This window comes from Oncorhynchus tshawytscha, linkage group LG24 (assembly GCF_018296145.1).
Source record: "Oncorhynchus tshawytscha isolate Ot180627B linkage group LG24, Otsh_v2.0, whole genome shotgun sequence".
NCBI classification, from domain to species: domain Eukaryota; kingdom Metazoa; phylum Chordata; class Actinopteri; order Salmoniformes; family Salmonidae; genus Oncorhynchus; species Oncorhynchus tshawytscha.
The window spans coordinates 5,596,700-5,624,404 of NC_056452.1; the positions used below are offsets into that span (position 1 = coordinate 5,596,700).

General features: G+C 41.7%; 1 protein-coding gene across 1 annotated transcript; it reads left to right on the forward strand.

Moving 5' to 3' along the window:
• The first annotated feature begins 5,539 nt into the window (after positions 1–5,539).
• Positions 5,540–27,318, forward strand: LOC112223827 (26S proteasome regulatory subunit 8). The gene is made up of 12 exons (XM_024387074.2): positions 5,540–5,634; positions 6,307–6,378; positions 6,498–6,567; positions 6,785–6,882; positions 7,003–7,059; positions 7,384–7,614; positions 8,009–8,135; positions 8,404–8,594; positions 16,247–16,345; positions 17,144–17,254; positions 21,787–21,873; positions 27,126–27,318. Exons 1-12 carry the CDS (start codon positions 5,608–5,610, stop codon positions 27,177–27,179), a joined length of 1,224 nt encoding a protein of 407 aa, XP_024242842.1. The 5' UTR covers positions 5,540–5,607; the 3' UTR covers positions 27,180–27,318.
• Positions 27,319–27,705: the final 387 nt, after the last annotated feature.

Sequence of the window (27,705 nt, forward strand, 5' to 3'; positions counted from 1 at the left end):
GTACCAATGCTTATGTGCCATTTTGTTGTGTGTGTTTTTACCATAGTTTTTCAAAGCTATGGAGATGATTTAGTTCGGGGAAAGTACCTAAAGTCTTAGTAGCCTTTACACAAACAACGCTTGTTAGAAATACAGAATAATATCCTAGAATCCATGTTTGGACAGGACACTCAGGAAATCGTAGTGCTGGTAAAGGGGCTGTTCTATTCGCTAGGAAAGGAGCCCACTTTGTCCAGCTGTTTCAGTCCATTTGGATTTGTGTTTCTCTGTTCACATGCTGTTTTGATTGGTTGTTAGGGTATTTCACTGTCTGAATTCCAAGGGGGTGGAAGATTGGCAGTTTGGGTGGGTGCAAGGGGGTCTCCCTAAAAGGAATACTTTGGGATTTTGGCAATGAAGCCCTCTACTTCCCCAGAGTCAGATGAACTCATTGATTCCGTTTGTCTCTGCATCCAGTATAAGGAACTTAGAGGTAGTATCGTGAGCCACTGATAACTAGCGTTAGCGCAGTGACTGGAAGTCTATGGTATCTACTAGCATGCTAATAGTTTCCATATACTTCCAGAAATTACGCTAACGCTAGTTAGCAACTTCCAAACTGCACGCAGGAACATAACAGGGTATCCACAAGTTCATCTGACTCTGGGGAAGTAGATAAAGGGCTTCATTGCCAAAATCCTGAAGTATCCCTTTAACTTAATTTAGGAAGTCTGAAACTGTTATTTAAATGAATGAGAATCCAAACCATAGTAGTACTTCACAATGTGCATATGGTTGTCCACCATTGTATTTTCATGTAAGTCTTAAAGGGATAATCCAACACAAATTCCTATGATTAACAGTTAAATAACACTATGTAATGAAAAATAATGCCAGTCCATATCAGCATGTGAGGTAGCTTGCTACCTGTAAAATCACCTAGACGGACGTCTGCCAATTTAGGAGTCTTAAACAGAGCTAACATCCAGTTCGTCTCTGCCCAGAGCTTCATACAGTCATTGGCCCACAGCATTGGTACTTGAAGGAGAAACTGGGTTGAATAATTTGGTACATTGTTTAGATTGAGCACATCTAAGCAAAATATTTACTTTGTGATGCCGGTATAAATGGATGGATGTGTTCTAGAGAAGTATGCCCATACCATCTTGGCAGATTTGGCGATCTGGAGTGCAGGTAATTGTTTTAAAAGCGCTATTAAATGTAATGGGGGATAACACTATCTCCAGTGACAAGAACCATGTAGCTATGATATGTTCCTACATGAATTTCAGACTGACCACTTAGGCGTTAAATCATTTATTTTACCCAGTGATAGAACAGGCTTTCCCCAAATTGACAGGCTTTACATGACTTTAATTTCTGGGGTTGGATTATCCCTTTAATCAATTCTGAACAAAAATGTAAACAACGTAATAATAATTTAGTAATTTCAATGGTTTTATTGAGTTACAGTTCATATAAGGAAATTAGTCAATTGAAATAAATAAATGAGGACCTAATCTATGGATTTCACATGACTGGGCAGGGGTGCAGCCATGGGTGGGCCTGGGAAGGCATACTGGGGAGCCAGGGCCAGCCAATCAGAATGAGTTTTTTCCCCACTAAAGGGCTTTATTACAGATGGTCCTGCAGATGAAGAAGCTGGATGTGGTGTTCCTGGGCTGGCATGGTTACACGTGGTTGTGAGGCCGGTTGGATGTACTGCCAAATGATCTAAAAAACAACATTACATTCCTGCACTCAGCACGCTCCCTCAACTTGAGACATCTGTGGCGTTGTGTGACAACTGCACATTTTGGTGTTTTATTGTACCCTACACAAGGTGTACCTGTGTAATGATCATGCTGTTTAATCAGCTTCTTGATTTGCCACACCTGTCAGATGGCTGGATTATCTTGGCAAAGGAAAAATGCTCACCCACTTGGACATGCAGAAACTGAGAGAAATCAGCTTTTTGTTTGTACAGGACTTTTTGTTTCAAGCTCATGAAACACATTCTGTGTTTTTTTTGAGTGTAGCTTGAATGTTTTATATGCAGGTTTTTACTTTAGGAAAATGTCTAAATGCCTATGAACGTTCCAAGAATCTGATTTTTGTCAGTGCCAAAATTGTTCTTGTGAAAGAGAGCAGTTACGTTTCAAGGAATCTCACTGCTGTGCCTGTTCCGCTTGATTTTCTACGATATCTTTGTAGAAGTTTGCATGTTTTTGTATCCTCAATTGAAAGCTTTTATACAATTATACTCGGGTGCCTTTTGGAATATTTCATAAAATAAATATACTTGAAGAAACATTTCTACGTATTTATTTATTTGGACAGTAAACACATTTTTGGTCTCTATTTTCCAGCATTTTGGATTTGAGATGTTTTATGAGGCGATAGTACAGAATGTCACTTTTTTTTATTTGAGTGTGTATTCTTACATATGTTTTAGAAATGAAATAACTCTGTATATAGTCCCCATTTTGAAGGTGTCATAAGTATTTGGACAAATTCACTGAATATATTAAAGTAGTCAAGTGAAGTATTTGGTCCCATATTCCTAGCATGCAATGACATCAAGCTCGTCGAACATCTCATTCCAAAATAATGGGCATTGATATGGAGTTGGTCCTCCCTTTTGCTGCTATAACAGCCTCCACCTCTTCTGGGAAGGCTTTCCACTAGATGTTGGAACATTACAGCAGGGACTTGCTCCCATTCAGCCAGAAGCGCATTCGTGAGGTCATGCACTGATGTTGGGCAATTAGGCCTGGTACGCAGTCGGCGTTCCAATTCATCCCAAAGGTATTCGATGGGATTGAGGTCAGGACTCTGCAGGCCAATCAAGTTCTTCCACACCGATCTCGACAAATCATTTCTGTATGGACCTCGCTTTGTGCACAGGGGTATTGTCATGCTGAAACAGGAAAGGGCCTTGCCCAAACTGTTGCCACAAAGTTGGAAGCAAAGAATCTAGAATGTCATTGCATGCTATTTCATTAAGATCTCCCTTCACTGGAACTAAGGGGTCTAGCCTGAACCTTGAAAAACAGCCCCAGACCATTATTCCTCGTCCACCAAACTTTTGTTGACATTCTGCATTGGGGTAAGTAGTTTCTTTCCTTGCATCCTCCAAACTCCGATTCGTCTGTTAGACTGCCAGATGGTGAAGTGTCATTCATCACTCCAGAGAACGCGTTTCCACTGCTCTAGAGTCGAATGGCGGCAAGCTTTATACCACTCCAGCCGGCACTTCGGCATTGCACACGGTGATCTTAGGCTTGTGTGTGGCTGCTCGGCCATAGAAACCCATTTCATGAAGCTCCCGACAAACCGTTAGTGCTGATAATGCTTTGAGGCAGTTTGGAACTCAGGAGTAAGTGTTGCAACCGAGGACAAACTATTTTTACGCACTTCAGCACTCGGCAGTCCCTTTCTGTGAGCTTGTGTGAGTTACCACTTCATGGCTGAGCCATTGTTGCTCCTCAACATTGCTCTTCACAATAACAGTACTTACAGTTGACCGGGACAGCTCTAGCAGGGCAGACATGTTATGAACTGACTAGTTGGAAAGGTAGCATCCTATGACAGTGCCACGTTAAGTCACTGAGCTCTTCTGTAAAGGCCATTCTACTGTCAATGTTTGTCTATGGAGATTGCATGGCTGTGTGCTCAATTTTATACACCCATCAGCAACGGGTGTGGGCGAAATAGCCTAATCCACTAATTTGAAGACGTGTCCACATACTTTCGTGTGAATATATAGTGTATTTATGCCTCTAGCTTTCTCACTGGTCCTAGATCTGTTTGTACAGCAAACTCTCATATTGTCATTGCCAAACTTTAGCATGGCAATGAACTTTTAAAGAAGTTTACTTTTTTTTTACAACTAAATCTGAATTTTTGATGTGAATGGCATGTTGTAGAAGTACCCAAACATTTATTTTTTTGTTTGTTGCTAGTTCACTTGATTTTACTTAACTTCCCCCAACCAGCGATTTACTTTCTCATTCTGCCATATGAGTGCTCAAATAAAACATTAACGAAAGTAATTTTAGAAATGGAAAGTACAGTGATGCAGGTCTTTCAGATGTTGTACAAGTGAATTGGTCTCATTCCGAACTTTATCCGTAACGTTAAATTCCATTTTGTGCGATTTGCCGATAAAGTTCAGAATAACACAATTTCATGTGTTCCCGCTTCTAAAAGGATGTATTTGGGTGTTTTTAGTGCTTTTGTTTGTTTTATTCAAGCCCCCATACTGTTGAATGAGGATGAGGACGTATGTTGATGGTTGGTGTAAGTTTCTCAAAAACATGTGAAATTGCAAAAAAAAGTGTCTGGACACTTCCATAACATGCCATTTACATCCAAAATACAGATTTGTTTGTAAAAAAAAAAATATATATATATATTTTAAAGGTGTTGGTTATACATCACAAACCGATCTGGGACCAGGCTATATTTTAAGCTATACAGAGGAGGCTTAAGAGCTGGCCTCATGCATGCCCAATGTGTTCGTGTTCAGGCTGGTTAAGAAGCCTGTTGCCGTTTACAGAAAAGGACTGCTTAAACCGGTATGGCTGGTCTTTCCTGTTTATTACTCTCCAATAACGGCCAAACTAACTACACGTGTATGTCCTTGTGTGCTGCTAGGAGTTGGCTTGAATAAACTTGTCTATTCAAACACAAGGTAGTCTGTTTTAACTTATAAGTCCAAGAACATATACTCAATGCCAGTCTCTTTGAAATGCATTCAAAACTTAAATCATTATTTGTCATACACACCGAGTGTACAAAACATTAGGAAAACCTTCCTATTACTGAGTTGCACACCTTTTTGCTCTCAGAATTCAATTCGTCAGGGCATGGACTCTACAAGGTGTTAAAAGCATTCCACAGAGATATTGGCCCTTGACTTGAATGCTTCCCACAGTTGTTTCAAGTTGGCTGGGTGTCCTTTGGGTGGTGGACCATTCTTGATACACGCGGGGAACTGTTGAGTGTGAAAAACCCAGCAGTGTTGCAGTTCTTGACACACTCAAACCGGCCTGGCACCCACTCCATACGCCGTTCAATGGCACTGAAATATTTTTTTCTTGCCAATTCACCCTCTGAATGGTACACATACACAATATATGTCTAAAGGCTTGCAACTCCTTCTTTAACCTGTCTCTTCCCCTTCATCTACACTGATTGAAGTAAATTTTAACAGGTGACGTTAATAAGGGATCATAGCTTTCACCTGGATTGCCTGATCAGTCTGTCATGGAAAGAGCAGGTGTTCCTAATGTTTTGTTCACTCAGTGAATGTAAATTGCACCATATTGATATAGCTAATATGGTACATCAGGACCACTCCAAGGACTATGCAAATTGATTTTAGTCTTCAACATTTTGCCTGGCACAGCTTCTCAAAATAGCTATGGTATTTGCAAAAATGACACAAGATCATAAACTTGCTTTTAGTATTATTACCTTCATTTCAGTTTAGTGTTTGACTGTACTACACCCCCAGTACAGCAGGCGGCAGTAGGCTCCAATTTTAATTGTAAAACATTTACTGAAGAAGAGATTTGTATTTCGGAAGTACGCTTTCGTCCACCGGAAGTTTAGAGTTTTAAGATGGCGCTGGACGGAATGGACCATCATGTAAGTGATTTTTTTTGTCCTTAATTTATTATGATATGTTCACACTTGTGGGAATGTTGTAGATACGACATTGAATAGAGACACTTAATAATGTGTTCTGTGAAGTTGGTACTTGTCAGAAGTTAATGTAACCGTTTTGAAGAGACCAAAACAGTTGTCAAAATAGAGAATCCTGACGGTTTGCTGTCTCATTGTAAACTAGCTAGCTAACGTTAGTTATGTACTTTTAGCAAGCTAGAAAGCTAGCTAACGTTAGCTAAGCCAATTGATCGTTTGCTTCAGTAACATTACTTATATTTGTGGCTGTAAATAACTCAGCATAAGTTAAGTAAAATTAACAAAAGTATTGCTAACTAGCTATTACGCCTAACGTGTTAGCTTCTTTAGTAAAGATACTTTTAAATACTTTACGTTTTGTAGCTAGCTGACGTTAGCTGCGTGTATTAACCATGTCAGTTAACTGGAGTAAATATTTTGCTGGCTATATTTCCAAGAGGAGTATTTGGAAAATGTTAGGTTAGTTTCGGGTTTTGCTATATAATTAGGCCTGTACAGCTAGCTACAACGTTAGCCACCATGATGTTAGCTGATTAGCCAGCAAGCTAACGTTAGCTAGCTACGTTGTTTACTTGACAACAAAGATCTCACTGTTAATGCATGTCTGTTTTGCAGATGGAGATGGAGGACAGTAAAGGTGGTTCTGGTCTCCGGCAATACTACCTGTCTAAAATAGAAGAGTTACAGGTAAGCAAACACAGATTTTCATTAAATTGACTGTTAGCTACACGTTGTCTATTGACACCATTGTGACACTGCTAATATCCTTTGTCAAGATAAGAAGTATCTGGTCTTTCTGCTTCCAGTTGACAGTGAATGACAAAAGTCAGAATCTCAGACGTCTACAGGCTCAGAGGAATGAACTCAATGCAAAAGGTAGGAATGATTGTTAACTATCCAGCACTTTTTAATTGAAAAAAAGAACAGCTGAACTTCTTCAAACAATGTGACTACCTAGTAGTTAATTGTAGCAGTAATTGTGTGGCTTATAAAATAGAAATGTTCTCGGACTAAGTAAATTGATTGTACTCAAACAAAACATGCACTTTATGAATTGGCAGTCAATGTTCAAATCTATTTGCTTTGTCCCTAGTGCGTCTCCTTCGTGAGGAGCTGCAGTTGCTACAGGAGCAAGGTTCATATGTTGGAGAGGTGGTGAGGGCCATGGACAAAAAGAAAGTGCTGGTCAAGGTGTGTAGAGTAGCCTTGTTTTGCTGAAATCTAGACGTAACAAATTTTTACGGTGGTATGCTGTAGCTGCATCTAGATGACACTGACAGTCTACTACTGTACCTACTTAATTGTCTCCAGGTCCATCCAGAGGGGAAATTTGTGGTGGATGTGGATAAGAACATTGACATCAATGATGTAAGTATGGACACGTTGTTGATATTTGACCCCAATGTGATGAGAACTTAATGTTTATATGTATAAAGGTACATGTACATCTGTGTACGTACAGATTAGTAACACAGAACTAATAATTGAACTATAATATTTGTTTTTGTCAAATTGGTTTGACTGTTAAGGGAACAAAATTCAATTGAAAAACAAATATCCCCATCCAAATCAGGTGGCTGGACAGAAAGAAAAGACATGGAAACACAACTGAAATTAAGAATAAATGCAACAAACTTCCTCATGATTCAGGACTGTATCACACTGATTTACCCCGCTGACCATTCCTACCAGGTGACTCCAAATTGCCGTGTGGCGCTGCGCAATGACAGCTACACCCTGCACAAGATCCTGCCCAACAAGGTGGACCCGCTGGTCTCGCTCATGATGGTGGAGAAGGTACCTGACTCCACCTACGAGATGATTGGTGGCCTGGACAAGCAGATCAAGGAGATCAAGGAAGTGATCGAGCTGCCAGTCAAGCACCCAGAGCTCTTCGAGGCTCTCGGCATTGCACAGCCCAAGGTGGGTGGCCCAAAAGGGAAAAGCCCTTTATTGGTTAATTCACAGGTCATATCAACTGTTTGTTACCCAGTACGCACTCTGAGCTTTGAAGGTAAACTCAATTGCTTTTTGCATTTGAGTTGACCTTGTACTGTCTTAAAGGACAGACACAACACTCCCAAAATCCAATGTTTTTCAGACTTTCATATCGTGTTGGTTGTCCTAAGGTCTTGTTCTGTCAATGCCCCACAGCATTTATCACATACTAACCTCAGCAGTCTTGATTCCCAGAAGGAACAGAAAAAAGTGACACCAGCTAATTCTAGCACAATTATACTAAAATACATCATGATGTTTGAGATGCACTCTGTCATGTTTTGGGATGTCTAGCCTCCCTTGTGTTTCTCACCACCAGGGCGTGCTGCTGTACGGACCCCCAGGCACAGGGAAGACCCTGCTGGCCAGAGCCGTGGCCCACCACACCGACTGCACCTTTATCAGGGTTTCTGGCTCGGAGCTGGTGCAGAAGTTTATTGGGGAGGGTGAGTCATCAACGATCAGTCAGCCATTTTGGTAACCATTCGACGGGGTTCCCAAGTGTCTAGTAATTCCTTATGTCAGGGAGATTTTGCTGCTTCTGTTCTCCAAATAGCTGTTGTTTAGCCAGCTCCAGCACGATTAAGCCCATTTCAGTCCATTTTCATGGAGCACTGAGTGAAGCATGGAGCATTGGTGAAATGGATGCTGTTATTTGTTTTTCACTTACATCACACTGCTGGCTATAACGCTGCTTTGTCTTCCCCATCCCAGGTGCCCGCATGGTGCGTGAGCTGTTCGTCATGGCCCGTGAGCATGCGCCCTCTATCATCTTCATGGACGAGATTGACTCGATCGGCTCCTCACGTCTGGAGGGGGGCAGCGGGGGCGACAGCGAGGTGCAGAGGACCATGCTGGAGCTGCTGAACCAGCTGGATGGCTTCGAGGCCACCAAGAACATCAAAGTGGGTGACACGTACATACACACAGATACATCACTGTTGTCTAATGCTTTATAATGTGGCCTAATCTACAATAACACTATCACTCTATACAACACCACACCCTCTCTGCACCTTTACTTAATGTGTATGCTATTCCTCTGCTCTAACACTTGACACCGCTTCTTTCCGCTGATTGATTTCTGTCACTCTCCTGTTGGTACTGTCTGACAACACTTTCTTTCTAATCACACTATAGCTACTCTATTGTCCTCTACTCACTGTCCTCCCACCCACTAACCCTCTGCAACCTATCAATCTGTATTTGCATGTTCTCTGTGATGCTATAAACAGACAGAACCAGTATTTTTTTAAATGACGATTATATAGAAATGAGCAATAAATGCAGATAAAGAAAATATTTAATCTCTAAATAAGAAAGAAAATAGTAAGAGTAGTATACAGGGATGCAAACTCGTACTTTTTCGGCTATATTCGCCGTGTTGATTTCAGAATAGGGGTATAGCCATACCCCTATCAGCCAATGAGCTATATAAGAGGGGCACAAAAAATCTTCTCCCTGTGTGATCACTAACGTTACCTTCTCTGGCGGCTGTGTCATCACACACTCCACGTAACAATATTTGTTCCTGACATGGCAATTTGAGATAAGCAACCTGTGTTCGAAGTAATGCTTCGGTTATAGTTGATCAGAGCACATTATAGTTGCATCTATGTTTCAGTAGCGCAAATTATTACACACCCCGTTATTAACGTTAGCTAAGTTGGCAAGCTAACATTACCACCCGCCGATGAATAATGGTGTATGTTTCTCATATCAAATTTGCGTCCTACAAATAGAATATCAGTTCAGAGCGTGATGTCACATACTGTATGTTGTGGACATGTTATAGTCACGGTAGTGCCACTTACTACTTATTGCATGGCGCCCTCACCTAACATGGACAGACTAAAACAAGTCTTCACTCAACATCCATGACAGTTATGTCAATCTTAACATCAACACTGAAGGTGCTAGTCAATATACTCTGGGGAAGGGGAGAGAACACGTAACGTGACCTTTCAAAAGAAACGGGTCAGGGATGTCTGGTCACACCATCACTTGTCCTGTTGAGCAATTTATTTTCGTTTTGTGTTTTTCCTGTTCAAATGAATACAACTTGAATAACCGAAATGCACAGGCAGTCAGATGCTGCGTTTTTCTTCATTGTCAGCCTGAATAAGACCTTCGGACAGTGCTGAGCGACTAACTGAAATGTTGTGTAAAAATAACCATCTAATTGACCGATGTCAGTTCAATTATTTGAATTCCATTTCGTAGAAAGAAAAATCTGTGAGCTCAATGCGCAGTTCTTTCTAGGAATAAATTCGATCAGGCCCGAACTGTGCGACGTAAACTGAACAAAAATATACTGAGGGACAGTTAGCATAAGGAAATCAGTCAATTGAAATAAATAAATTAGGCCCTAATCTATGGATTTACAGATATGCGTCTGGTCACAGATACCTGAAGGTAGAGGCGTAGATCAGAAAACCAGTCGGTATCTGGTGTGACCATTTGCCTCATGCAGTGTGACACATCTCCTTCACATGAAGTTGATTGTGGAATGTTGTCCCACTCCTCTTCAATGGCTGTGCGAAGTTGCTGTATATTGGTGTGAACTGGACCACGCTGTTGTATATGTCAATCCAGAGCATCCCAAACAGGCTCAATGGGTAACATGTCTGCTGAGTATGCAGGCCATGGAAGAACTGGGACATTTTAAGCTTCCAGGAATTGTGTACAGCCATAGGGCCATGCATTATCACACTGAAACGTGAGGTGATGGTGGCAGATGAATGGCACGACAATTGGCCTTAGGATCTCGTCATGGTAACTGTGCATCCCGCAGGTGAAGAAGCTGGATGTGGAGGTCCTGGCTTGTTTGCGCGTGGTTGTGATTCTCTAAAACAACATTAGTGGTGGCTTATGGTAGAGAAATGAACATACAATTCTCTGGCAACAGCTTTGGTGGACATTGCTGCAGTCAGCATGCCAATTGTTGTGCATTTCGTTTGCTAATTTTGTAGCTGTTCGCTATCTAGCTACGTGGTTAGCTCTTCCAAAATCAAGCATTTGTTTGTTAACAGCAGAGAATCCCCTCCTGGATCAAGAGTCCTGCTGACTAATATTAGTTTTGTGCGTGCAGCAAACTGTGAAGACTATTTTTATTTTTTATTTTTTTTACTGTACTTTTATACTTTTATACTACGCTTGTTAGAGTTTAGTTATTATTCTGGTTATTATTCTGGTTTAGGTATTATTCAAGTTATGTTTTTGTGGGCTTTGATTATTAGTACTTTTTTAAATAATAAACTTGTGCACTAGGTAATAAAAGCAGATCGCGTTCATCATTTCTCCCGCTAGATAATTTTTCATGATGAAGCTTACCGGTACTATATATTTTCTTCAGAGGTTTGAGCCAGCCATGTGTGTTTGTTTACAAAGAAGCACAAAAAGCAAAATAGGAGCTTTGTGAGGTGAGTTCGCTCGGCAGTGCAACTTAAGTGAGGTGATCAAGGTGATATATTGCTGACAAACAGTGTATCTTAGAACTATTAATTTAACCATCTAAGATGTGCCAAATCAATTCTCTCCAGTTTGGTTTTGCTAATATTAGCTAAGTGGCTTGCAAGATCAAGCATCTTCGTAACAGCAGCAGAGACAAACCCCTCCTGAATTGTGTGCTGCAAACTGCATTTTGAGATACTTGCATAACTTTATGAGCTGGGTTGTCTGTCATAGTAGTAAATGTTTGCATGCGCTCATTAGCGTTTACCTGGCATCTGCTATGAGAATTCCTTAGTACGCTATATATACACAGAAGTATGTGGCCATACCTTCAAATTAGTGGATTCGGCTATTTCGGCCACACCCGTTGTTGACAGGTGTATAAAATCGAGCACGCCGCCATGGAATCTCCGTAGGCAAACATTGGCATTAGAATGGCCTTACTGAAGATCCCAGTGACTTTCAATGTGGCACCGTCATAGGATGCCACCTTTCCAACTAGTCAGTTCATAAAATTTCTGCCCTGCTAGACCTACAACGTCAGCACAAGAACTGTTCGTCGTGAGCTTCATGAAATGGGTTTCCATGGCCGAGCAGCCGCACCTAAGCCTAAGATCATCACGCGCAATGCCAAGCATCGGCTGGAGTGGTGTAAAGCTCGCCGCCATTGGACTCTGGAGCAGTGGAAAAGCATTCTCTGGGGTGATTAATCACATTTCACCATTTGGCATTCCGATGGATAAATATGGGTTTGTCGGATGCCAGGAGAACATTATCTGCCCCAATGCATAGTGCCAACTGTAAATTTGGAGGAAGGACAATGGTCTGGGGCTTTTTCATCACTGGAAATCTTAATGGGGCGGCAGCGTAGCCTAGTGGTTAGAGCGTTGGACTAGTAACCGGAAGGTTGCAAGTTCAAACCCCCGAGCTGACAAGGTACAAATCTGTCGTTCTGCCCCTGAACAGGCAGTTAACCCACTGTTCCTAGGCCGTCATTGAAAATAAGAATTTGTTCTTAACTGACTTGCCTAGTTAAATAAGTTTTTTTTTTTAAACGATTCTGTGCTTTCAACTTTGTGGCAACAGTTTGTGGAAGGCCCCTACCTGTTTCCCCATCGAACACCTTGGGATGAATTGGACCGCCGACTGCAAGCCAAGCCTAATCTCCCAACATCAGTGCCCGACCTCACAAATGCTCTTGTGGCCGAATGGAAGCAAGTCCCTGCAGCAATGTTCCAACATCTAGTGGAAAGACTTCCCAGAAGAGTGGAGGCTGTTGAAGCAGCAAAGCTGGACCAACTCCATATTAATGCCCATGATTTTGGAATGAGATGTTTGACCAGCGGGTGTCCACATACTTTTGGTCATGTTGTGTACTTGTTAGAGTTTTGTCATTCTGGTAAGTTACTTTTTTGTCTTTTAAAAATAGCGCCCCTTGTGCACTACCGGTAATACCTGTATATCCTGGGATGGCCCATGCATGGTATGAAGGTATTGAAATCTGGATACCGCCCAACCATACTTTTTAAGAGGTTGGAGCAATAAATAACATGTTCAGCTACTTAAGACGTTGGCTCGAATCTAGGTTGTGCCTTTAGAAATCAAGAAATTTAACAACTAAGGAATTAATAATCTTGTTGATTTCCCAAACCCAGGTCTGGTCTGTCATGTCTGCTTTGCGAAGTGTTCCCGGAAGTTTTGTGATGTTGGACCTCTGGGTTTAGAAACTCTTTGGTATAGTTTTAAACAAAAGTACTGTTCTTAACGTTTTCAAAATGAATATTTTAATGACTGAAAGCAATTGTCCATGTTGAGCACTGTGTTTTTACCTCTTCTGAGGCTGCTGACACACATCTATCTGGGGCAGATAGACGGGGGAGACCTTGAGCGTGAGACACTGTCAGCCAGCTGGTTGCTGGTAAAGGCAGGGCACCATAGCGCCTCCCACAGGCGCTACTTGATCCTGCGCCTCGGACCCGTCTGCGGTGTCCCTCTCTAGGGCGCTGGAGGGTGGGGGTGGACCATATGTACAGTACCAGTCAAAAGTTTGGACACCCACTCATTCAAGGGTCTATTTGTACTATTTTCTATATTGTAGAACTATGAAATGAAACATGGAATCATGTAGTAACCAAAAAAGTCCAAATATATTTGATTCTTTAAATGGCCAGCCTTTGCCTTGATGACAGCTTTGCACCACAATTCAATGCAAAGGGTGGCTACTTAGAATAATCTAAAGTATATTTAGATTCAACACTTCATTTTTTTTGTTACAGGATTCAATATGTTTTAGTTTCGTCACTGATCTACAATGTAGAAAATAGTAATATAAAGAAAAACCCTAGAATGAGTAGGTGTCCAAACTTTTGACTGGTACTGTATGTATGGAGAGTTGTCCAACACCACACGCTATGACAGTCAAGACCCTTAACTCTAGCAAATTGAAAATAGTTTGAGGGGCTCTCTAACAGTACATTTGTTAAGTACATGATGTGACATGACTCTACCTCGGCCATGAGAGGAGTCGTCCAGTTTGGTGAAGAACATGTTTGGAGCTGGCCCTGAAGACGCTCCAACTAGAGGAGCACTCGCCCCTTCCCCCCCCTCACCTTGTCGTCTCCCTGATCAAGAGCAGGTGCCCTCGGCCTGGTGACCATGGGCAATGTGGGACGCCTGGTCTCCACGCTGGGCCTCACAGTGGCAGCGGGGCCGAACTTGTTTGTCACTGTTGTATTTTGACCTGGCAGACCAGTGGCGCAACAGTGGGGTTGACTTCACCCTCTCCATGCTGCTGCGTGGCAATAGGCTGGAGGACCCAGTGGTGCTTTTGTTAACAGGAGCAAGTGAAGAGGGAAGAGACTCCTGGGAGGAAGTGGAGCAAAGCTCTACCTTCTTTCACACTGTTGCTTGGTCAGCTAGCAATGTTTCCCAAGGGAGAGGCGTGCGCCCTTCACACCTCATGCCTGGAGGAGCTACACTACTGAGGCAGTACTTCTCGTTGGTTCCTGAATAATTTAAATGAAGCTGCTCTTAGATTTTAGGATAAATATTTAACTAATTTATATATATTTTTTAATTGAAATTCCATACATTTTGAAGGATACAAATTCAAATGTTACAAATCTATACAGACACCTAAACTTTTTCTACGTTTTGTTACAGCCTTAATCTAACATTGATTAAATGTTTTTATTTAATGAATTTACACAATACCCATAATGAGAGAGTGAAAACAGGGTTTTTAGAAATGTTTCTAATGTATTCAAAATAAAAACAGCTGCCTTGATTATTCAAGTATTCAGACCCTTTACTATTAGACTTGAAATTGAGCTCAGATGCGTCCTGTTTCCATTGATCATCCTTGATGTTTCTACTACTTCATTGGAGTCCAACTGTGGTCAATTCAATTGATTGGACATGATTTGGAAATGCACACACCGGTCTATAAAAGGTCCTGCAGTTGCATGTCAGAGCAAAAACCAAGTCATGATGTTGAAGGAATTGTCAGTCGAGACACAGACCTGGGAATGGGTAACAAAACATTTCTGTAGAATTGAAGGTCCCCAAGAACACAGTGGCCTCCATTCTTAAATGGAAGAAGTTCGGAACCACCAAGACTCTTTCTAGAGCTTTCCACCCAGCCAAACTGCTTAATTGGGGGACAATTGCCTTGGTTAGGGACGTGACCAAGAACCTGTTGGTCACTGACAGGGCTCCAGAGTTTCTCTGCGGAGGTGGGAGAACCTCCCAGAAGGACAACCATCTCTGCAGCACTCAATCAGGCCTTTATGGTAGAGTGGCCAGACGGGAGGCACATGACAGCCTGCTTGGAGTTTACCAAACGACACCTAAAGGACTCCGACCATGAAACAAGATTCTTTGTTCTGATTAAATCAAGATTGAACTCTTTGCCCTGAATGCCAAGCCTCACGTCTGAAGGAAATCTGGCACCATCCCTATGGTGAAGCGTGGTGGTGGCAGCATTATGCCGTGGGGATTTTCTTTTAGTCAGGATCGAGGCAAAGATGAATGGAGATCCTTGATTGAAAACCTGCTCAAGGCCTCTGACTGGTGCGACGGTTCACTCTCCATCAGGATAACAACCCTAAGCACAGAGCCAAGACATCGCAGGAGTGGCTTCGGGACAAGTCTCTGAATGTCCTTGAGTGGCCAGAGCCAGGACTTGAACCCGATCGAGCATCTCTGGAGAGCTGAAAATAGCTGTGCAGCGACGCTCCCTATCCAACCTGACAGAGCTTGAGAGGATCTGCAGAGAAGAATGGAAGAAACTCCGCAAATACAGGTGTGCTAATCTTGTAGCCTCATACCCAAGAAGACTCTAGGCTGCAATCGCTGCCAAAAGTGTTTCAACGAAGTAAACCATGTCTCTAAACCCTTATCAGTGCCTGCCACATGATTGCCTTTCCTTTACACAATACATTCCACCTACAGATAACCATTAACTTCTGGTGTAGAAACTAGACAGGTAATCAATATTCCAATAGGATACCTGATAATTAACAATATTTCAAGTTTAGAACTCATCACTCTGGTACAATACTCATCACATCTCATACTTGTCTCTATTTTTCTGCTGCTTTGAATGATGCCCAAGTCCATTGACTGCTAGCCAGTTACATTGCTAACTATTCTTTTCACTATGCACCTGGATTTCAAAGGTTTCCATTTCTCTAGAAAACCTCTAAACAAAATGCACAAACTTGCACAATTGTAAATGCATGGCTACTCGACTATAGTAATCAGTCATTTTGATTTGAATTTACTAGCCTTTTTTTGTTGTCTGTTAGATTTATAGAACACATTTTTGGTCTAGAGTAGCTGGGAATCATTTCATCACCCAGCCATGTTAATTCCCTAAACCCTTTCTGTCCAATGTTCTTGCAATTTACAACCTACTTTTCTAACACTGCAATATATTTTCTCCCCTTTATGCGAAGTAATGCATTGAACATGTTTTTAAAGGTGATCACATAGGGTTAGCCTAACAGGCTAACATATAGAAAAGTGCAAACCAAAGAAGCCTATATGGAAAAGGCTGAATTATGACCAAAAGGACTAATACTGTGTGTTTGTGCTTTCTCAGGTCATCATGGCCACTAACCGTATTGACATCCTGGACTCTGCCCTGCTCCGGCCCGGCCGCATCGACAGGAAAATAGAGTTCCCTCCTCCCAATGAAGAGGTCGGTACTGTTCCAACATATTTTTTTTTGCCTCTCGAATATTATGATAAATCAAATATGAATAATATACAACTAGTAAAAGCCTGCCTTTGGGCTGGGATTCTATCCGATCATGCTTGTCAGCTATGCACCTTTTTTAAAGGAAATGTTTGTGAACCTCGAAGGTAAATGCTGCATATGTCGTGTCAATCAGAAATTAAATGGCGTGTGATATAACGCAGATTCTTTGCTCATCGGTAAAAAATCGATAGTTACATATCAGGATATAATTTAAGATATCTTATGGTTTTGAAAATAGTGCACTATTTTTACTCTAGTTGGCTGTACCTGCACCGAAACGCCAGTATTTGTCCTTCATGGTTGTTCTCCATCTTCATTTAAATCAGGAGGCAATTTGTTTTCAGCTATTTTACTTCCATTACTGTTCAAAACTCGTTTCTTCATAGCTCTTGTACCTCTGCAGTAGACATTGTGAGCAATATGTTTGGTACATTGAATCGCAAAATCCGTATCTAATCACAATACATAACATATCTTATAGTGAGATCCCTTGTATTTTCCGGCCCCATTAGTTTCATCAGAAATACAAAGTGCTGTATTCTGGCACCATTTTCTATTTATTATTTTTAAATATTTTAAAATAAAGGATTTATACCATTGAGTCTAGTCCAGCATCCTCACTCTCTCCTCACGCTCTGAAATGTGTGTTTGCGTTGACACTCGTTCCGTTTCATGTGAGCAGCTTGCTGCTACAGTGTCGTAATTCTGGCGTTGTCCAATTTTATTTCTGCTCCTCAGGCTCGTTTGGACATCCTGAAGATCCACTCAAGGAAGATGAACCTGACGCGTGGTATTAACCTAAGGAAGATTGCAGAGCTGATGCCAGGAGCCTCCGGGGCTGAGGTTAAGGTGAGACACAGTTTGGCATGTGCCAACCATATGTGAGAAGCACAGCTCTAAGGGGTAGAGGCTAAAAGACTTCCCTACTGGCCCTCATACTCTGAACCCCATTCCAAAGTGTCTCAGACCTGTGGTAGGGTTAGAGCTGTGCTTCTCACTTTTTAGCCTGCTACCCCCCAAAAGGGAGTGATTCGAAGCTCGAGACCCTTCACGCAATCCCTGCCACAATGAAGCCTGTCATTACATGCATAAACGGTGCCGCATTTACAGAAATAAACTGCATTTTACACCTGCATTTTGTGCTCAAGGCCATTCATGTTACAGTGCATGAATGGCTTTGAAAAGTATTCAGACCCTTTGACTTTTTCCACTATTTGTTTAAGTTCCAGCCTTATTCTAAAATGGATGAAAGTAAATTTTCCTCATCAATCTACACACAATACCTCATAAAAACAAAGCAAACATTTAAAAAAAAATTTTTTTTAAATTAGCTCATTTATTGAAAATAGATACCTTAATTACATAAGTATTCAGCCCCTTTGCTATAATATTCTAAATTGAGCTCAGGTGCATCCTGTTTCCATTGATCATCCTTGATGTTTCTACAACTTGATTTGGAAAGGCACACACCTGTCTATGTAAGGTCCCACAGTTGACAGTGCAGGCCAGAGCAAAAACCAAGCCATGAGGTCGAAGGAATTGACCGTAGCGCTCAGACTGGATTGTGTCGAGTACCAAAACATTTCTGCAGCTTTAAAGGTCCCCAAGAACACAATGGCCTCCGTCATTCTTAAATGGAAGAAGTTTGGAACCAAAATTCAAAAGGCACTCGCACATCCGAGCAAACTTTTTGCAGGTGCACTTGATTTAAAAAAATCGGCGTTATGTTCAGTAGTTCTAAAACATGGGATTGTGCAGAGCACCACATCAATTTACAGAAATACTCCTAATAAACATTGAAGATATGACTATTATACATGGAACTTTAGATACACTTCTCCTTAATGCAACTGCTGTGTCAGATTTCAGAAAGCAAACCATGCAATAATCTGAGAATAGCCTTTAGACAACAAAGCAGCCAAAAAGTTACCCGTCATATTGGGTAGTCAACATTACTCAGAAATAGCATTTTAAATATTCACTTACCTTTGATTATCTTCATCAGAATGCACTCCCAGGAATCCCAGTTCCACCATAAATGTTTGAGAATGTCCATCAGTTATGTCCAAATATTTTCTTTTGTTAGGGCGTTTGGTAAACATATCCAAAAGCGCGTTCAGGTCGCGCTGAACGTCGGATGAAAAGTTCAAAACGTTCCGTTACAGCCCGTAGAAATATGCCAAACTAAGTATGGAGTCAATCTTTAGGATGTTTTTAACATAACTTCATTAATGTTCCAACCGGACAATTCCTTTGTCTGTACAAATGAAGTGGAACGTATCTACCTTTCACGTGAGCGCGCCAGACCGAGGCTGTGGCACTCTGCCAGACCACTCACTCAAAGAGCCCTTATGACCCCCTCCTTTAGAGAAGAAACCTCAAAACAGGTTCTAAATACTGTTGACATCTAGTGGAATCCTTGAAGTGCAACATAACTAATATCACCCTGTATCTTCAATGGGGGCTGAGTTGGAAAAACTACTTTTCCACTTCCTGGTTGGATTTTTTTCTCGGGTATTTGCCTGCCATATGAGTTCTATTATACTCAGACATCATTCAAACAGTTTTAGAAACTTCAGTGTTTTCTATCCAATAATAATATGCATATATTAGCATCTGGGACAGCGTTCACTCTGGGCACGCTATTCATCCAAAAGTGAAAATGCTGCCCCCTATCCCAAAAAGGTTAAGCTAACAATGGGTAGACCTATGCTTTTTGCAATTATCTTTAATTAAAGTTAGGCCTAGGCATACCCTCTCATAAACCTCCATTTGAGTCTTGGTTTTAGCTTAATAACCTAATAGCCCGGTTACTGAGGATGCATCAACATTGCCATTTGTTACTATTGTGGAGTAATTACAGAGTGAAAATATGTAAACTTGTACAGAATAAAAATATTCCAGAACATGCATCGTGTTTGCACTAAGGCTTTAAAGTAATGCTGCAAAAATTGTGGCAAAGAAACTGACTTTTTCTCCCGAATACAATGTTTTGTTTTGGGCAAATCAAACACGACAGAGTACAATTCATATATTCAAGATTGATGGTGGCTGCATCATGTTAGGGGTATACTTATCATCGGCAAGGACTAGGGAGTCTATTTAGGATAAAAAATAAATGGAATAGAGCTAAGCACAGGCAATATCCCAGAGGAAAACCTGTCCACTCTCCACCAGACACTAGGAGACAAATTCACCTTTCAGCAGGACAATAACCTAAAAGGCCAAATATACATTAGAGTTGCTTACCAAGACAACATAGAATGTTCCTGAGTGGCCGCGTTAGTTTTAACTCGTCGGATGGAAATCTATTGCAAGCAGTGGTGATTTAGCATGTAAGTCTTGGTGGGGCAAAAGAAAAGTAATGCCAGCTAGCAAAGCCACGACACACAATACTAAACAATACATTAGTTGCACTATAAGAGTGACAAACGGTGCCCATAAACTGTTAGGGCCTACATAAAACTGTCCCAACGTCTTACCACTGCTTCGCCTAGCTATCAGTGGCGCCTTGTCTGGCAGCCCTCATTTACTGCCTTTAAAAAAATAACATGGCTGACTTGCAGCAACAAATGTGGTTTCTAATGACAATTGAGATGTACAAGCTAAGGCATATGGGGACAAAAGGAGGCAATCGGTAATTTCAGTTAAGACCATGATCGAGCTAGGACGGAAGTAACGTTAGTCAATAACTTTGTTTAGCACCCTTTGAAATGTACAGCGACCGAAATCAGAAAAACGTTCTTGGTGTTCTCCCTGTACACCAAGTCAGAACCCTAGGATAATTAAAGGGGGCATATCAGCAGACACTGAAAGCTCTTAGAAAAGTCGATTACATTTCCTTAAAATGGGTTATAGGCTACAGTAGAACAGTAGGTGAAATTAAGAGGGGTAAGTAGACCAAATTATTACGGTGAGGGAAATGGACTATTAACATCTTACTACACTTGGTATTACTTTCTTAGCTACAGTAAACATATCTCCCTGGCATATTACATTTATGAAGCAGCATACAATACATTTTGGACTCACATTATTCATCCTGTGCTCACTTGAACAGGAAGGTGGCGTGGCGGTCCTCTGAGTTAAGTTTTTTTGACCGTGGCACAAATCATGCTTCATGGACAGCATGGCTAAAGTTTAATATTTTTTACTTGGAAAAGAGACCCTTAATCCCAGATTTGGGACCAGACAGCCACTGTCTGATTCCTTCTAAGCCATTCGTTGACCTTGTGATTTCCAACTTGTTGTGAAAAGTTTATGGCCAATGAGCACCGATATGTTTTATCTATCATTTCTCCATTATTTCTCTTAATTTGACAATAATTAAAAAGGATTTGCCAGTAGATTGTAAACTTGATTCATGACTGTTAGCTAAGATTGTGAAAGTATGATGTTGACATGATCAGTCCATTCAAAGCTGCTGTACATATAACGTGATTTTCCGTCATTGTCTGACCAATGACATTGAGCCTTCTTGGATGGGCACTTCTATGGCAGCACCCGAAGGGATAAAATGTTTCTCTTACACTTGGCAGTGGTGCAAAGTCCTCATGAGTGAAAGAACACTGAGCCAATCACGGCGCAACGCTCTGTATTTTCTGCTGGCTAGCCCCACCACCCCAGAAAGCACCGAGCTATGCTGAAACACCTGCATTTTGAAACACCCTTACTCAATAAAACAAAAAAGAGACCACATGTGACTTTATTAACTCAATTATATATATTATTATTTACACATTAATGCTAAAATAACATTAACAGGCAGGCCTTTTTTTGTTCTGCCCTGAATGACGTGTCGCCACTGATTGCAAGACTTAAATGGCTGTCTACCAAAGATCAACAATCAACTTCACAGAGCTTAGCAAATATAAAATCAATATTTTTTTAAATGCATATTTTTATATATATATACACACACACACACACACACACACTGGGGAGAACAAGTATTTGATACACTGCCGATTTTGCAGGTTTTCCTACTTTCAAAGCATGTAGAGGTCTGTAATTTTTATCATAGGTACACTTCAACTGTGAGAGACGGAATCTAAAACAAAAATCCATTTTACATTTTGTAGTGGACACGTCCCACAGGGTTTTACATTTACACGGTATGACTGTAGAATATTATAATAGAACACCCACTTGATACTCCCCAAGTTATAGAATGGGGCCCACCACATTAGGGCTTGCATATGCACAAGGGCAGAATATGTCAAGTTAACCATCTTGAAACCACCTCTAGCCTAGGAATTTGTGACCCTGTTTCTGGAGTGCCTTAGTGTTCGACCACTGTGGGTCTTAATGACTTTTTACCATGGTGTTATTTCACCGTGGTAAAACCTGTATGTGTGTTTCTGTTCCCTCTTACGTCTCAGGGTGTGTGCACAGAGTCCGGGATGTACGCCCTCAGGGAGAGGAGAGTGCACGTCAACCAGGAGGACTTTGAGATGGCTGTTGCCAAGGTTAGTCTTCTGTCCTGTTTGTCTCTCTCTCTGTCCATCACTCTCCAAGAGACCGTTTGTCTGATGTTCCTAGAATCTCTGTTAACCAAGAGTTTTGCAAATGTAACATCAGTAGGGTAGAGGGAGGAAAAAGGGGGGAAGAGGCATTTATGACTGTCATAAACCTACCCCCAGGCCAACGTCATGACACTGTTCTCAGATCTGTGTCTTTCCAACTACTGTGGTCATTGTCATGCCAAAACTGACATGACAACTATATAGGAGTTGACTATATACAGCTCAAACAGATTTGGGTCAGACAAACTTACATCTATCTTGCCATTAAAATGGACAGTCAAATCCTTTTCCCCTTGATTTGTTTAGTTTTGCTTATCACTGATAATAAAATGAAATGTTATTTGTCACATGCTTAATTATGGGCCCTTCCCAACAATGCAAAGAGAAAGAAAATTGAGAAATAATAGTAAATTAAAACGTAATAGATACAGAGTAACGATGACTTTGCTATGTACAAGGGTTAATAGTACCGAGTCGATGTGCAGGGGTAAGAGGTAATTGAGTTAGGCACACAATATATACAAAAGTATGTGCGAAGAGGTAGGCCACACACGTGCACAGAACGGGACCGCCTAGTGCTGAAGTACGTAAAAATCGTCTGTCCTCAATTTGCACTACTGAGTTACAAACGGCCTCTGGAAGCAAGGTTAGCACAAGAACTATTCGTCAGGAGTTTCATGTAATTGGTTTCCATGGCCGAGCAGCCGCACAACAGCTTAAGATCACCATGTGCAATGCCAAGTGTCAGCTGGAGTGATGTAAAGCTCACCGCCATTTCGCTTTGGAGCAGTGGAAACGCGTTCTCTGGTGTGATGTATCACGCTTAACTATCAGGCAGTCCGACTGACGAATATGTGTTTGGCGGATGTCAGAAGAACGCTACCTGCCCCCAATGCATAGTGCCAACATTTGGTGGAGGAGGAATGATGTTCTGGGACTGTCATGGTTCAGGCTAGACCCCTTAGTTCCAGTGAAGGGAGATCTAGATCTACATTCTAGATGATTCTGCGCTTCCAACTTTGGCAACTGTTTGGGCAAGGCCCTTTCCTCTTCCAGCATCACAATGCCCCCGTGTCCAAAGCGAGGTCCATACAGAAAAGGTTTGTCGAAATTGGTGTGGAAGAACTTGACTAGCCTGCACAGAGCCCTGACCTCAACTCCATCAAACACCTTTGGGATAAATTGGAATGACAACTGCGAGCCTAATCGCCCAACATCTGTGCCCGACCTCACTACTGCTCTTGTGGCTGAATCGAAGCAAGTCCCCGCAGCAATTTTCCAACTACTAGTGTGAAGCCTTCCCAGTAGAGTGGAGGCTGTTATAGCAGCAAAGGGGGACCCGCCCCCTATTAATGCCCATTATTTTGGCATGAGATGTTCGGCGAGCAGGTGTCCACATTATTTTGGTTATAGTGTATGTACAGTGCATTCGGGGAAAGTATTCCGAACCTTGACTTTTACCTCATTCTGTTACGTTACAACCTTATTCTACCCCATAATGACAAAGCAAAAACAGGTTTTTAGAGTTATTAAAAATAATAAGCTAAAATATCATTTACTTACAGTTGAAGTCGGAAGTTTACATACACTTAGGCTGGAGTCATTAAAACTCCTTTTTCAACCACTCCACAAACTGTCGGTTAGGACATCTACTTTGTGCATGACACAAGTAATTTTTCCAACAATTGTTTACAGACAGATTATTTCACTTATCATTCACTGTATTACAATTCCAGTGGGTCAGAAGTTAATTTAGTGTATGTAGACTGTGCCTTCAAACAGCTTGGAAAATGCCAGAAAATGTCATGGCTTTAGAAGCTTCTGATAGGCTAATTGACATAATTTGAGTCAATTGGAGGTGTACCTGTGGATGTATTTCAAGGCCTACCGTCAAACTCTGTGCCTCTGCTTTGACATCATGGGAAAATCAAAAGAAATCAGCCAAGACCTCATAAAAAACATGTGTGAACCTCAAAGTCTGGTTCATCCTTGGGAGCAAGTACCACATTCATATGTACAATAGTACACAAGCATACACACCATGGGACCACGCATCCGTCATTCCGCTCAGGAAGGAGATGCGTTCTGTCTCCTACAGATGGTGCGAAAAGTGCAAATCAATTCCAGAACAATAGCAAGATGCTGGAGGAAACGGGTACAGAAGTATCTATATCCACAGTAAAACAAGTCCTATATCGACAACCTGAAAGGCCGCTCGGCAGGGAAGAAGCCACTGCTCCAAAACCGCCATTAAAAAAGCCACACTACGGTTTGCAACTGCACATGGGGACAAAGATCATACTTTTTGGATAAATGTCCTCTGGTCAGAGGAAACCCAAATAGAACTGTTTCGGCATAATGACCATCGTTATGTTTGGAAGAAAAAGGGGGAGGCTTGCAAGCCGTAGAACACCATCCCAACCGTGAAGCACGGGGTTGGCAGCATGTGTAACGGATGTGAAATGGCTAGCTTAGTTAGCGGTGCACGCTAAATAGCGTTTCAATCGGTGACGTCACTTGCTCTGAGACCTTGAAGTAGTAGTTCCCCTTTGCGCTGTAATGGCCGCAGCTTTTGTGGAGCGATGGGTAACAACGCTTCGTTGGTGACTGTTGTTGATGTGTGCAGAGGGTCCCTGGTTCACGCCCGGGTATGGGCGAGGGGACGGTCTAAAGTTATACGGTTTCAGATGTTGTGAGGGTGCTTTGCTGCAGGAGGGATTGGTGCACTTCACAAAATAGATGGCATCATGAGGTAGGAAAATTGTGGATATATTGAAGCAACATCTCAAGTCATCAGTCAGGAAGTTAAAGCTTGGTTGCAAATAGGTCTTCCAAATGGACAATGACCCCAAGCATACTTCCAAAGTTGTGGCAAAATGGCTTAAGGACAACAAAGTCAAGCTATTGGAGTGGCCATCACAAAGCCCTGACCTCAATCCTAATAGAAAAGTTGTGGGCAGAACTGAAAAAGCGTGTGCGAGCAAGGAGGCCTACAAACCTCAGTTACACCAGCTTTGTTAGGAGGAATGGGCCAAAAATCACCCAACTTATTGTGGGAAGCTTGTGGAAGGCTACCTGAAACGCTTGACCCAAGTTAAATCATTTTAGAGGCTATGCTACCAAGTATTAATTGAGTACGTAATCTTCCGACTTCAACTGTAAGTATTCATACCCTTTTTTGAGGCACCTTTGGCAGCGATTACAGCCTTGAGTCGTCTTGGGGAGACGCTGTAAGCTTAGGTAGTTGGGTGGGCTATGTACAGCTTCAGCTGGTCTGATAATCTTGGTTTCATCAGACCAGAGAATCTTGTTTCTCATTGTCTGAATCTTTAGGTGCCTTTTGACAAACTATAAGCGGGCTGTCATATACCTTTTACTGAGGGGCTTCCGTTTGACCACTTGACCATAAAGGCCTGATTTGGTGGAGTGCTACAGAGATGGTTGTCCTTCTGGAGGTTTCTCTACACAGATGAACTTTGGGTGACCTTTGGGTTCTTGGTCACCTCCCTGACCAAGGCCCTTCTCCCCCGATTGCTCAGTTTTGCCAGGCGGCCAGCTATAGGAAGAGCCTTAGTGGTTCCAAACATCTCAAGGATGATCAATGGAAACAGGACGCACCTGAGCTCAATTTCGAGTCTTATAACAAAGGCTCTGAATACTTATGCAAATAATTTATTTGATCATTTTTGCAAAAAAAATATATAAAACCAGTTTTCACTTATTATTGGCTGTTGTGTGTAGATTCAGGAAAAATATTAAATTCATTTTAGAATAAGGCTGTAACGTAACAAAATGTGGGAAAAGTAAAGCGGGCTGAATACATTACGAATATATTACCAGTCAAAAGTTTGAACACCTACTCATTCAAGGATATTCTTTATTTTTACTATTTTCTTTTTGTGGAGTTATAGTGAAGACAAACTATGAAATGTCACATGGAATCATGCAGTAACCAAAAAAGTGTTGAACAAATTTAAATATATTTGAGATTCTTCGTAGTAGCCACCCTTTGCCTTGATGACAGCTTTGCAAACTCAACCAGCTTCATGAGGTAGCCACCTGGATTTTGTTTCAGTTAACAGTTGTGCCTTAAGTTAATTTGGGATTTATTTTGTTGCGTTTGAGCCAATCAGTTTTGTTGTGACAAGGTAGGGGCGGTATACAGAAGATAGCCCTATTTGATAAAATACCAAGTCCATATTAGAACAGCTCAAATAAGCAAAGCGGAACAACAGTCCATCATTACTTTAAGACATGGTCAGTCAATACGGAACATTTAAAGAACTTTGAAAGTTTCTTCAACTGCAGTCGCATAAACCATCAAGCGCTATGATGAAACTGGCTCTCATGAGGACCGCCACAGGAATGGAAGACCCAAAGTTACCTCTGCTGCAGAGGATAAGTTCATTAGTTACCTGCCTCAGAAATTGCAGCCGAAATAAATGCTTCAGAGTTCAAGTAACGGACACATCTCAACATCAACTGTTCAGAGGAGACTGCGTGACTCAGACCTTCATGGTCGAAATGCTGCAAAGAAACCACTACTAAAGGACACCAATAAGAAGAAACTTGCTTTGCCCAAGAAACATGTGCAATTGACATTAGACCAGTAGAAATCTGTCCTTTTTGTTCTGAGTCCAAATGTGAGATTTTTAGTTCCAACTGCTGTGTCTTTCTGAGAGACGTTGTCGTGCCCTCTTCATGACTGTGTTGGGATGTTTGGACCATGATAGATCATTAGTGATGTGGAAATGAGGAACTTGAAGCTCTCGACCTGCTCCATTACAGCCTTGTCGACGTGAATGGGGGCCTGCTTAACGATCCGTTTCCTGTAGTCTACGATCAGTCCCGTTGTCTTGCCAATGTTGAGGGAGAGGTTGTTGTCCTGGCACCGCACTGCCTACCCTCACCACCTGGGGGAGTCCCATCAGGTCCCAGAGTTCTTAGCTTAGTGATGAGCTTGCAGGGCATCATGGTGTTGAACACTGAGCTGTAGTCAATGAACAGCATTCTCATGTAGTGTTCCTTTTGTCCAAGTAGGAAAGGGAAGTGTGGAGTGCTATAGGGATTGTGTTATTTGTGGATCTGTTGGGGGCAGTATGTGAATTGGAGTGTGTCTGGGATGATGGGGTGAGTGTCTCCCTATAAGGTAAATGATCACTGGCTAATGACCCCTGTCCTTTGTGTCTTTCCAGGTTATGCAGAAGGACAGCGAGAAGAACATGTCCATTAAGAAACTCTGGAAGTAGAACTTGGATTTTTTTGGGACCCCAACGCAGATATTTACCCGCAAAGTCACATATGTATATTTTTCTTCTTTTGTTTAGGGTTGGTTTATAATTGTTACCTAGTTCATTCTAAAAAATAAATTGTCTCCCCACTGAGAAACAAGTCCCCCATTTTTTTCTTCTGCTGTAGCCTGGTTCCAGATCTGTTGTGCTGTATACCTAACAAGACCATAGGGGGTTGGCTAAACAGCACAAACTGATCTGGGATTAGGCTACCTCTCCTGAGTCTTGAATATGATAAGCATTGCGTAAGTCAAGACCAGAGGGGTATACTACAAACAGGATCAATGAGTTGGCCAGATGACTTTGATAAAGAACCAGTAACAGTACGTGGGTAAAATAACTGAGGAAGCCAAGCCAGTGAAAAAAGCCATATTATAACCTATGTTCTGATAATTGTGTTGTTTGCTCTATAACCCATTCGTTCATACGCCACCGTGATGTTCAATAAGGCAAAGCCATCAAAAAAGACAAGTCACACATTTGC

Bases quoted from the DNA above. Each gene is read 5' to 3' on its own strand.
- LOC112223827 (XM_024387074.2), top strand. From the start codon at position 5,608: ATGGCGCTGGACGGAATGGACCATCAT. The intron at 5,635-6,306 runs GTAAGTGATTTT...TCTGTTTTGCAG, and splicing joins TGGACGGAATGGACCATCAT to ATGGAGATGGAGGACAGTAA. The intron at 6,883-7,002 runs GTGTGTAGAGTA...AATTGTCTCCAG, and splicing joins AAAAGAAAGTGCTGGTCAAG to GTCCATCCAGAGGGGAAATT.